At 47.7% G+C, this 12,937-nt stretch overlaps 2 protein-coding genes across 10 annotated transcripts in view; one reads left to right on the top strand and one right to left on the bottom strand.

The window, feature by feature from the left end:
- Positions 1-7,916, top strand: part of CIZ1 (CDKN1A interacting zinc finger protein 1) — a 582,047-nt gene extending 574,131 nt beyond the window's left edge. For all 9 annotated transcript variants that reach the window (XM_078646619.1, XM_078646621.1, XM_078646624.1 and 6 more), the window contains one exon: positions 7,432-7,916. In XM_078646619.1, coding sequence (XP_078502745.1) covers positions 7,432-7,791 — 360 coding nt within the window. In that variant the 3' untranslated portion in view covers positions 7,792-7,916. The remainder of the gene's footprint in view (positions 1-7,431) is intronic.
- A 527-nt stretch (positions 7,917-8,443) lies between these two features.
- Positions 8,444-12,937, bottom strand: part of BBLN (bublin coiled coil protein) — a 32,091-nt gene continuing 27,597 nt past the window's right edge. Inside the window, exon 2 of the mRNA XM_078646626.1 lies at positions 8,444-8,953. Within this exon, the coding sequence (XP_078502752.1) occupies positions 8,769-8,953 (185 nt within the window). The 3' untranslated portion in view covers positions 8,444-8,768. The remainder of the gene's footprint in view (positions 8,954-12,937) is intronic.

Below are 12,937 nucleotides of genomic sequence, written 5' to 3'. Positions count from 1 at the left end.
TCAACAGGGTTCAAGGGGGAATGCCCTGTCCATGCGATGTTCAGGGATTTGTACTTACGCTTTTCCCCCAATCCCTCTAATACCAAAGGTGTTGCGCAAGATGAAATCGGAGGGTTGCCGTCTCATCCTAATTTCTCCCCGGTGGCCACGACAGTACTGGTTCCAAGAACTTCTCTTGCTATCCCAGGACCAGCCAATCCGTTTCTTTCCATCACCCAGACTGCTGTCGAGGAACAAGGGGCAGGTGCTTCACCCAGACCCTCAATTTACACGCATGGCTCCTGATTTCCTAGAATTCAAGGACCTTGATATTCCTCAGGATTGTCGCGACATCTAAACCAAATCAAGAGCTCAAAGCAAGTGGAAGAGATTTTGCTGTGGGTGTGAAACAAAGTGCATCCAATAGAAGCACCCGCTGAACAGATTGTTCCTTATCTACTACATCTGGCTAGGTCTGGTCTCACTTTCTCATCAGTTAAAGTCTATTTAGCCGCTGTCTCCAGATTCAGAAAAGTTGCTAAAATTCCATCACTATGTTCATCATCTCTAATCAAACAATTCATGAGAGGTCTTTTCCGAACTCTCCCTCCGGTGACACCTCCTCCAATGGAGTCGGAACTCCTCACACAGTTGATGGAACACCCATTCGAACGCATTCACAAAGCCGAACTCAAGTTTCTAACATGAAAGGTTGCTCTGCTTCTGGCTATAACATCCGCTAGAATAGTAAGTGAAATTCAAGCCTTCACTATAAAGGAACCCTTTGTTCGCTTAATATTTATATATATATATATATATATATATATATATAGAGAGAGAGAGAGAGAGAGATAGTTATACATGTATAAATGTATTTATTTTCATGTAAGATGTACATAAAGTTTACATATTCATGGCTGTATGTAAATATGCATGTATCTTTACAAGTCTTTATATCATGTCGTACATGTGAAAAGTCGGATTATGATGCATTTGTTAATTATTTATGGGTGCAACTGGGAGTTTATCAGTACAAGTCTCCCACCATCCGCAACCGCCTGTCTAATGGGCATACTGCTTGCTACTCTGATTCAGGCATGTGAATCTATGATAGATACCCCAATACTGGATAAGATAACAAGTTACTTACCTGTAACTACAGTTCTCCAGTATTGGTGTCTTTCATAGATTCACATGCGGCGACGGGGAATGATTCCGGCATGTGAATCTATGAAAGATACCAATACTGGATACCTGTAGTTAAAGGTAAGTAACTTGTTTTTTTCTTCCAAAAGTTTTAGTTCGTAAAACATTTACTTACCTGCAAATTGCTGATTGCGTTTCTTACAATAGGATAACAATCGTTTTGATTGAAAAATGCACTATGTCCACTTTTAATATTGAAAAATGTATTTTACTGCAACAAAGTACCTTTGGTTCTATAAAATAAATATACTAAAAGTAATATTTTTACAGACCATTGGTCTCGAATTTGACAATTGAGTGTGTGTAATCATTTCTTGCTTGTGTGTGTACAACAAGTGCCTAGCACTGCCCTCTGATGAACCTAACTGCTCAACCATACTCCTACAAAAAAGAGCATTAGTATTATCTACTTTAGCCTCTGGGGATCCACTGGACTGTGCATACTGTACCTTAATTTCATATAGTATATACAAAGCCAGCTACCTTCAACATCGGGCAATCCATCACTGTGCTGTCTTTCTACACACCACCTCACACCCAAGGAAGAGGAACGCATACGCTGTCTTGACTGTGAGGGCCCTCACTTTTTAAATCGATCGGTCTAGAGAGAGCTGTTTGTGACTTCCATCTCCCAATGGATTGTGCTACGTATTAGATGTGCTATTGACTAGCCAAAAAGCAGCCCCTGAAAAGCTTGCATGCTCATTCACCAGAGTAAATGCTGCTATGTGGTGTGCTAGTCTTGAACTTTTGTCACGCTGCTACGTGGGTGTGCCGTCACACTTTCAAGAAGCACTTTTGCCTAGATAACCAGGTCCAGTGGGGTGGGCATTTAATCGAATATGTCCTGCAGGATTTCCTGATGTGAGCCATTCCACAGACCCATCACCGGGGTAGGTACTTCTTGGGTATATTTTCATAACACGAGGACTCTACAGTTTGTTACCTCTGTTTATAGGGTTAAGGAGATCCCGGACTGATCGGCTTACGAACCTTACACCTCAGTTAGTTACCTCAGTTTACAGGGTGAAGAAATAGTGGCAGCCAGGTAGACTATCACTGCACCACCAGTGTGTAACGAAGGATTTGGGACTCTGGTAGGACTTTGCCGCTTACCAACTATATTTCTTCTAGCACAAAACTTTTTTTTGCCATGAAGAAGCCCTTGTTTGGGGCGAAACATGTTGGTTGCATCTGATTGTTATATTTTCAAGATTGAAAGAGAAGAGTCAAAGAACTTTGAAGCAATTTTGGACTTTATAAATGCGTTTTGAAAGGTCTTTTTCGCTTATGTGTTGCCTCTCATTCCTTGTGTTCTAAGTTTATAAGGTTAATGAGATCCAGTTAACATTATCTCAATTTATGCGATTTAGGAGCTCCAGGTCGGATCAGCTTACGAACCGTCCACCTCAGTTAATGTTCCCTCGCGTTATAAGGTTAAGGAAATCCTGGCCTAATCGGCTTATAACCCTTCCACCTCAATTAAAGTTACCTCAGTTTATCGGGTTAATGAGATCCAGATATGATTGGCTTAGGAATCTTTCACTATTTTCGACCCCGATAGGGTTTTGACCCAAATTCCTATTTTGTATACGATGGGTCCAGATCAATTTCATTATCATTCTGTTTAAAAATCCTTCACACTGCAAATGTTTGTCACGTTCTCAAATGCACTGTAGGCAAGACAAAAGACATCTCTCATCGGACTCCTAGAATTGAGGATTTACTCGTTGTAATTGTGTCCAACATGAAGCTGCAGATGGGACCTCTCGTAGAGTGCAGGGCGCATCACTGGAGCCAGCACTACAGAGAGCCGAAAGGAAAAATGTCATTGTCCACTTTGCTATCATTCTGGATGAGAAGTTGTTGAAACCAGCTTAATACTCTTCTAGCAACAGCCGGTCGACAGCTAAGCATCTCGGCTAGTGTAACCATAGGAAGATTTGCCACTCCCCTCTCCCTGCAACCCGGTCCTGTGCATCCCACTATCGCTTTATTACTAAGTTTGTGCTATACAAGACCACAAAATAATGCATTCAAAGGTGTCCCTTAGCAAACAATAGTAACTTTGCAACCTTACTAGAGTAGTAGGGAGTCTGCTTCAGATTCGGTGCTTCCAAATGGATATCGTACTGCACTTTTCCAACAGCGAAAGCGAGAAGTAAAGTGCTGATTCAAACAAACAGTACAACAACCTTATCAGCTGAGACAGTAAGGAACTTTGGGACACCTGGCACTGGCTCTTCCCCAGGAAGCGCGCCTTCACAGCAGTTCACCTAGTGACTGTACACAACGGCCAGGTGCACAGGGTAGAATCCTCCCTGCAAGGCAGAAGTGAGTCCTCTTTAACAACTTTCCCAGCCAGACCTTCGGTCACGTTCTAAAACCTCAAATATTCTGTGTTTGAAATAGTAATAAAGTAATATACAAACTGCCAAAACGGTACTACTAGTTTAAAGACGTAAGCAAGCCAGGATCCAAGGGAAAACTCACTTTTGATGATCTTTTCAGACATCTAATGCTTTTCAATGAAATTGTGTTCCAGACTGTGGTGATTGAATTGAAAGGGCAAGCATGAGCTGAATCTATCCACAGTAGACATGACAGTGATGCTTCCCAGACCTCTTTAGTCATCAGAACAGCTACCCCGGTGATTGTCAAACTGAGCCTGCTCGCCAGGGTGCGAGGCACAATCTTACACGCTACTGGCCTTCCTCACATATTTGTAGAATGTAGTCATTTAAAACTGTCCCGCGTTGTATGAACATCTTGAAATAAGGCAAACACCTTCCACAAGTCATCATTCACATTTCAGCAGAAGATGTTTCACATTTGAGGTTTAGAGATGCCCCCAGCCCCATGATCTACAGGGTATGGTGTTACTGTACTTCTAATATTTAGCAAAGCCCAGTTGACAGTTGCAGATATGTGCATCAAAAGCTCTTCCCAGATGTCTTGTTCACTATCCCAGGGATCTCATGGAGGGAATTAGAAAACTGTTCTCGTCACTGTGGGCAGGGAGGTTGTATGTTTCTGCAAAACTGTATTTACCAAACAAAAGGTTGCCCCATCTGAGACATTGCACACAAGTGTACTGCCCCTCCCCTAGTAGCCATCAAATCTGCACACAGGGTTAGTGAGATCCGAATATGTGCTTGAATGAGCCTTCTGTGCGCTGTTTCGATGGACTCCCTGCACCGCAAAGATCCTGGTTTAAGGTACTATGCCTAATTCTGTAGAACAAGTCCGCTCTGCTTGTGATCTGGCTTCACATTATAAATTTACCAGGAGTTTAAGATCCAAGAACGCTGCTCACCTCGGCCAAAGCGAGCCCAGATAAATCAAACACTGAGGAAGAGGCCTCAAAGTCCAGGGCACCAGCCACTGAAACAAACTGAGCTATCCTGAAGTAATAGCCTTCCGGGAACGACCTATCCCTTTAGACGTGCCCTTAAATGACCATTGACTGAGGGGAACCACCTCTTCACGTTGACCGGCCAGTCCCTCTAATATGACTGCTCCAAGATCTGTCACCCTTGTTAGTGCTTCCAGGTAGACTGCTTGAACATTTCCACTGGCCTGGAGGTCTTGGACTAAACTGATTCACGAGTCAAATCCACTCCCTGGGCTCTGACCTGGTTGCAAAGCAGCATGTTTCAGCACTCCACAAACACATTCAATAAATAGGAGCCCATTGACTTTCCTGGCCAAAGTCATCCGATTACCATGGAAATCTGATGATGCATCACTTCCAATATTTATTCTAAAGCTCCCCTCCCCGAGACACAAAAAGACCCTTGCCCCCTCTTTTCTTATCTGGAAAGGGCTCTCCGGGACCGGCTAGATTAAACAAAACATAAATTAGTCGAAAGAGTAGTTCATCAACTATACAATGTGGTTTATGGTGACTGCGTCTCCCAAGCTCTACTACAAAACATCAAACCAACCCCTGTAAGGATTACCAGAAGCTCATCATCCAGTGAAAATTCAGTATTCACAGCTCTTCTCCGAAGCATCAGCTGCTGAGCTCTGCGGTGCACCGCTGTCTAGACCCAGACTCCCCAGCGGCTGAGCTCTGAGGTGCACCGCTGTCAAGACCCAGACTCCCCAGCGGCTGAGCTCTGCGGTGCACCGCTGTCAAGACCCAGACTCCCCAGCGGCTGAGCTCTGCGGTGCACCGCTGTGTAGACCCAGACTCCCCAGCGGCTGAGCTCTGAGGTGCACCGCTGTCTAGACCCAGACTCCCCAGCGGCTGAGCTCTGAGGTGCACCGCTGTCTAGACCCAGACTCCCCAGCGGCTGAGCTCCACCGCTGTCAAGACCCAGACTCCCCAGCGGCTGAGCTCTGCGGTGCACCGCTGTGTAGACCCAGACTCCCCAGCGGCTGAGCTCTGCGGTGCACCGCTGTGTAGACCTAGACTCCCCAGCGGCTGAGCTCTGCGGTGCACCGCTGTCTAGACCCAGACTCCCCAGGGGCTGAGCTCTGCGGTGCACCGCTGTCAAGACCCAGACTCCTCAGCGGCTAAGCTCTGCGGTGCACCGCTGTCTAGACCCAGACTCCCCAGGGGCTGAGCTCTGCGGTGCACCGCTGTCAAGACCCAGACTCCTCAGCGGCTAAGCTCTGCGGTGCACCTCTGTCTAGACCCAGACTCCCCAGCGTCTGTGCTCCGCGGTGCACCGCTGTCAAGACCCAGACTCCCCAGCGTCTGTGCTCTGCGGTGCACCGCTGTCTAGACCCAGACTCCCCAGCGGCTGAGCTCTGCGGTGCACCGCTGTCAAGACCCAGACTCCCCAGCGTCTGTGCTCTGCGGTGCACCGCTGTCTAGACCCAGACTCCCCAGCGGCTGAGCTCTGCGGTGCACCGCTGTCTAGACCCAGACTCCCCAGCGGCTGAGCTCTGCGGTGCACCGCTGTCTAGACCCACACTCCCCACACTTCTCTGCAGACCATGTTTAGAGACCCACACTTCTCTGCAGACCATGTTTAGAGAATTGTTGTAATAAAGCAGCTGTCCACTCCAACTCTTTTCATTCACCTTTGCGGATTACCGAATGGTGGGAAGATTGGGATTCTGTTGGGGGTTTCACAAATATCGCTTAATATTTCAAGATGGAGACGGAAACATTTTCTTGTGATCCTTGTTCTCTGACATGAAGACTCTTCCCACCTCTTTGGAATACCTGGAGTGCACAACCATAGGTTGAGACCTTCCAAAACTGGCCCACTGCTCTTTGGGAGGATAATAGGTATACAAGACAGTATTTCTAGCCTGTGCCACCAACTGCGCATTTTCTTAGATTTAAAAAAAAAAATCTGTTTACCGTTCTATAAAAAAATAATCCGATGCTCTTCGATGGGTGTATGCTTTTAAAAAAAATGTATTAAGTGCTCTTTTACCAAATGTTCTGGCGTCTCGTAGAAATACAAAAAACTATTCACTGTTGAAAAAAACAAAATCAGGAAAGATTTCCATGATGCAAAACTAGAATAACAACTCGGCAGCCTTTCCTGGTTTGTGATCAGAAGGCTCTATGGTGGAATTAAGGGTCACTGCTCCCTGTGGGAGGTGCTGGGCTGCATGAATGCATGCTGGAGTGGTGACACTGACCATGTACCCTCAGGCCCTCCAGCTTAGAATGGAAGGATTAGTTGCAGAGAGAGCTGTGGACAAGGCCCAGATGTCCGCAGCAGCAGGTATGTCCGCGTTGAGCCAGGCGCAGAGCAGTGCCGTGAACCAGGGAGCGTTCTCCCTGAACCTGCGCTTGCTTTGGGCACTTGAGCCAATTGCTGCGCAGTCTACTGAAGAAGCTGGCTGGCGCGGCACAGTCAGAAGAATTGCAACCACAGTCAGCCTTTGTCACTTCTACAAGATGCCCACTGTAATCGGGGGATTCATCTTGGGGTCCAATGAAGATCCCACAGACAGGGTTTCCCATCCTCCGGGCCAGGCTGGCCCTCCTCCTCCGGCTCAGAGGGGTGCACTGGTGCAATGTGCTTGTGCTGTGCATACACTGCAGCACTCTCATTGCACTGGCATTAGCAAGAGCATGATCTCAGGCTTGTGAACTTCTGCACACCTTCCCCAAAGGTGCATAAGGGGGTTATTACTCTGTGCTGATGCAGGCCGAAAAAGCTGTATACGATTAGATGTTGCACCCATGAAGTCCCCGTCTACCCATTCCCCTGCTACTGTGCTAAGAACTAGGCCTGACACCCCCCTGATGTGTTCTTTCTTCTTTTCCCACAGAAATTGAGAACAGAAAAAAGTCGAGCACAGCAAGAGGCGAGCTTGTGCCCTCAGGATCCTGGATCTGCTCTGGAGGGTGACCAGAGCCTGGAGCATGGCAGCCAGGGCCCAGGTGAGGTGGAGCCCTGGCCCCCTGGAGACGGCAGTGCCCTCGGAGAGGATGGCAAGGACATGGGTGAGACCACAGCAACAGCCGGAGACAGCGAGACTGAGCGTGAACACGAGGAAGAAGGCCGGGAGGAAGGTGCAGAAGCTCACGAGACCGGGGATGCTACCTTGGAGGAAGGCGAAGCATCGGCTACAAGACAGGACCTCTCACCGGCTGTCCGCAGGCGCTCATGCAGGCGCAAAAACAGATAAAAATACTCAGACGGCCTTTGCTTAAATATGCGAAATAAACATATTTTCTTCGAGCAACAATGACCAAGTAGGTTGTACTGGCATGTGGTTTATTTTAAATTAGTAATAAAACTGGTTTGATATTCTTTAGTGTGTTTTTATTGTAGCTTATTTCTGGCACATTGAATTAAAGCAAACGCTGTACCAAGAACGCCGCATGTAGGATATAAAATGGTCAGTCGTGGTTTTTTCTGTTCCTCACAAGCAGGCCAGGAGCTGTCCTGTGAGAAGGTGTCTCCAAGGTGGACAGAAGTAGCCATTTTTTCTGTTCAGAGGGGCAGCTTCTCACCATTGACCACTGGGATGAACAGTGACCGCAGGGTTGGAAGGTGCACACAATTCACAAATCTGCCTCCTGCGCGATAAGTGATACCAAGTGAAACAAAATGGCATTGCAGGTCCTAGGTTCAAGAGGTCAGCAGCGCCTTCAAATAGCCATTAGTGGGGCAAGAGTAGTAGAAGGGATCATAATGCCGCTAGATCATGTCAGAAGAAGCCATCCAGCGACTACAAGGGAGGAACACTTGAAGGACAGCTCTCCCAGGACAGGGGCTGATGGAAGCCAAAGGCCATTGAACAATAGAGGGGGCAAAATCACACCGACAGTAATAAAGACTTGTTATTCATTATTTTTATTACATTATTCCACATAGATTCAGAAAAGCACAAGTGCTCCGAGTTTGATGCCCCTTGCTATCGATCCTCCAAGGCTGCCGAAACAGTCTGCGAACCCTACAACAGCCTCCTACGACTACCCTGGCAGCGGTGTTTCCATTGGGCCACCGCAGGCTAGATACCGGGTGGAAGGCCACAGCTCAGTACCATGCCAATCGGTTCCTCTAGATGTATATTGCACAAGACCCCAGCTTCGGGCAGATCCGCTAGCACCCATGAGCACACGTCAATGCGTTGTTTCTTCCAACGAAGAAGCGAGCGCGTCAATCCTGTCCATCGCCCTGCGAGAGGACACCTTGGCTGCCGCTCTGCTCCTGAAACTCCCGCCGAGCCTCACGGTTGAGCTCCAGCAGCTCCTGCAGCTGCTCATGTAGATGGTCGTTCCTCTCCTCCAGATGGTCCAAGCAAGAGTTGATCTGATCCAGCATTGAGTTTATGGATTCATACTCTAGAGAGAGACAGAGAGAGAGAGACCACCAATTAACACCTTACAAACAGAGCACACAAAGCAGCACAGAAAGCAGCTTTCTTTGCAGAGCCTGAAGCCTGCATTCACTCTTCTTCCCTGATGTAAGAGAAGTTGCAAATTATGTCACTTTGTAATATTTTTCTGTTCACTCCCTTTGCATTGGTACTTCTACGGTCCACGCGGAGCCAGACCTCTCAAAGGTCCAACACAATGAAGCCATTTTCTTTCTTTGCACTGCTGTAGATCACGTGGGATCACTGACATTTTCAATTTGTGGTTTAAAATAGTGTTTTCTACCTGAGTGTGCATGGTAGCAAGCCTTTTTTGTACATTGTGATCTACATATATTCACTACTATTGTAATTTCTCAATCAATTAAATAAACGTTATTCCGTTTCACAAAAGTAAACCATAAAAGTTACAGAAGAATCCAAAATACATTAAGACACGATTACAATAAATAGTATACCATATAAAATATTTAAAAACCCGAAGCTTCCCCTCTTAATTTAGTCAAAAACAATAAAATGCCTAGAAACCGGACAGATCATATCCCCCTTAGATTGATAGTACCCATTAAGGGTGGGCTGGTCCTCGGCCTAAAAAACCCATAAAGGATCCACGGTTACGCTTAAGAATCTAGAATAGCCCTAGTTCTTACAGTGGATTTTAAGTAGCCAACAATAAAATATATACAGTCCTCCTTCAACAATTGTAGATACAGGAGAGCAGGGCGAGCCTGGGTAAAATTCAACCTCTTTAGAATAGACACTAAAAAATGCCTACGAGGTATCACAAAAAAGGTACAAAAGAGCACAAAGTGTAGCAAATCCTGTGGAGACTGTCCTTCACAGCCACAGGGTGCCAGCAATTGTCCTCTACTGCACCCTCTTGGCCTGGCAAGCAAGAGGTGGGAAAGATTCATTCGAAACCTAGTCAATAACAAGCATTTACAATGCAACGGTTTCGCCTTTGGAGAAGTTAGAGCTATTGGCATTGTAAATGACAAAATTTGTATGTATGTGTTGGTTTTGAAAACAGATAAATAAATGGCATTGTCATTTACATTGCCAATAGCTTAATCTCTTGCAAATGTGAGACCTATTGTACCCTACGGACGAGCTCAGCAGACAGCAATTACTACCACCCACACACACACCCAGAGCCACACACACACACACCCAGAGCCACACACACACACACCCAGAGCCAGCCACACACACCCAGAGCCACACACACACACACCCACAGAGCCAGCCACACACCCACAGAGCCACACACACACACACCCACAGAGCCAGCCACACACCCACAGAGCCACACACACACACACACCCAGAGCCAGCCACGCACACCCAGAGCCAGCCACGCACACCCAGAGCCAGCCACGCACACCCAGAGCCAGCCACGCACACCCAGAGCCAGCCACGCACACCCAGAGCCAGCCACACACACACAACCAGAGCAGTCACACACACACACCCACTGGAGCAGTCACACACACACACACACACACACACACACACACACACACACACACACACACACACTCTGGAGCAGTCACATACACACCCACCCACCCAGGAGCAGTCACACACACACACACACACACACACTCTGGAGCAGTCACATACACACACATTCTAATAGATACATCTGCCGTGTGGATTCCTCACCTTGTGAATATCCCCCTTGCGCCAGCAACGTTCGGAAATTTTCTTCGTAGTACGCCGACGTGGGCGACGTCACAGGAGCACGGCATCGCGCGCGACTCCGTCTGACGTCACCGACCCCATATCAGGCCCACGCCGGCGTGATGACGTCAGTTCCCTTTTTTCCGCGTCTTCGACGCTAACGGTTTTCGGGATCTTCTGCGATACTTAGTATCTTTCTGTTAATTAATTGCCACTGTTTCTCTCTTACGACTTGATTCTTCTCCGAAGATGTCGTCGAGGAAAACAGGCTTTAAGCCATGTAGGTCTTGTGCCCGCACGATGTCCATCACTGACCCACATAAGGATTGTTTGTGGTGTCTTGGTTCGAGTCACGACGTCAAGAACTGCAATTCCTGTTTTAAGATGAATCCAAAGGCGCTTCGAGAGCGTGAAGCTAAATTACTTTTGGCAAAAGTAAAACAGGATTCTGGTCGTTATTCAAGATCGACGTCACGAAGATCGAAGTCGAAGCAAAGGTCTCGATCGAAGTCGGGATCGGCGTCGAGGTCCAGAGCGGGTTCGAGATCTGGAGAGGAGTCGAGATCTAAAGCGAAGTCAAAATCCAGAGAAAGATCTAGATCTAGATCTAAATCGGCTTCAGGTCACTCTTCGAGCTCCTCGAGGAGAAAGCATAAGAGGAGGAAGCACAGTTCGAAACATCATTCGGAGAAGGAATCCTCTGATTCGAAGAGAAGGTCTCACAAACATCGTAAAGACTTTGTCTCTCCTTCGCCTGCTTTATCAAAAGAAGGTTCTCCAGCCCCGGAGCCGGAGCCGGATCCGGATCCGATATCCTCGGAGCATGAAGAACCGGCTCCAGCGGAGTCTCCTGTGGACCCGGAAGGTCAGAGTGAGAATGTGTCGGGACGGCCTCCATTGGAACATCCGGTAGGTCCGTACCCTCCCTTTCCTGGTCCTGGACAGGATCCCTCGCATTTTCTAAATGCGATGTTTGGAGTATATTCTAGGGCAATGTACCCCACTGGAGCGCCTGTTGGTCCCATGGGTCCATTATCGTACAATCTGGGTATTCCTCAGTCGTACGCCCCGGCTCCATTTATGCCTTTCATGCCGGCGCCTCTTCCACCATGGCTCGGTACGGCTCCACCGAGGTCTTCGACTCCGCATGCGGCTTCGCCGACTCCGGATCGACCTCGCAGTCGAGATCGAGGTACCACACCTGTTCATGACTCTCGTCCTGCTGCTCCGGCTCCTCGATCGACGTCGGAACCGGCTCCGTCGGAGTCGTTACCGGATCCGTCGACTTCGATTCGATTGGAGTGGTCGAGACGAAGAGCTCAGCGTCTTCTCGAGCAAAAGGATGATGAAAGTTCTGATGTGGAAGAAGGCGAGCTTCCTGATCATGATGATGATTTCGATGAGCTTCGGGATGCTAGTGGTCTGGAACTCTCTCCCGAGTGGGGTCTGCCTTCGACTTCTGATACTCCGTCTAGGGACGTGGCTCCCTATCACGTGGTTATTAGGAAGGCTGCTGACCTTCTTAATTTAAAGTTGCCCACAGTGGAGTACAAGCCCAACATCCTCACTGAAGTCTTGCATTCTCCTTCTTCAATTGTTGAGCCTACACTGCCATTTACTGATGCCTTGACGGATCCAATAAAGGAGATTTGGAAGAGACCATTATCTGCTCCTGCAGTTTCAAGAGTTATTGCAAGGCGCTATAGGGTGGCTCCTGATGACCCTGCATTTCTTTCTACGCATCCATCTCCGGAAAGTCTTGTGGTTCAGGCGGCTTGCTCTAATAGGGCTGCAGGCTCTTTCCCTCAAGTGCCAGCTGACAAAGAGTCTAAGAAATTAGATCAGTCTGCGAAGAAGACTTTCTCTTCTGGGAGCATGGCTCTTAAGTCATCAAATGCTACTTGCCTTTTAGGTAGATATGTGCATGCTCTAATGGACTCAGTGAAGCAATTGTCATCAAAACTTCCTGAGGAGGATAAGAAGAACTTTAATGAAGTGGTCTCTGACACTCAGGCTGCTGCCCGCATGGTCATTCAGAGCGGCATGGACACTGTGGATTCTGTTGCTAGAATTATGGGTTCATCCATTGCGACCAGGAGAGCCGCATGGTTAAAGTCTTCAGATTTCTCTGCGGATGTGCAGTCTACATTGCTGGACTTACCCTTTGAAGGAACTGGCCTTTTTGGTAAGAAGGCTGATGTAGCCTTGGAAAGGTTTAAGGACAGCCGTGCCACCGCAAGATCTTTGGGTCTACAGATAAGAGGGTCGA

Source organism: Lissotriton helveticus, chromosome 5_2, assembly GCF_964261635.1.
Source record: "Lissotriton helveticus chromosome 5_2, aLisHel1.1, whole genome shotgun sequence".
Classification (NCBI taxonomy): Eukaryota; Metazoa; Chordata; class Amphibia; order Caudata; family Salamandridae; genus Lissotriton; species Lissotriton helveticus.
This window is presented reverse-complemented; position numbering and strand designations above follow the sequence as displayed.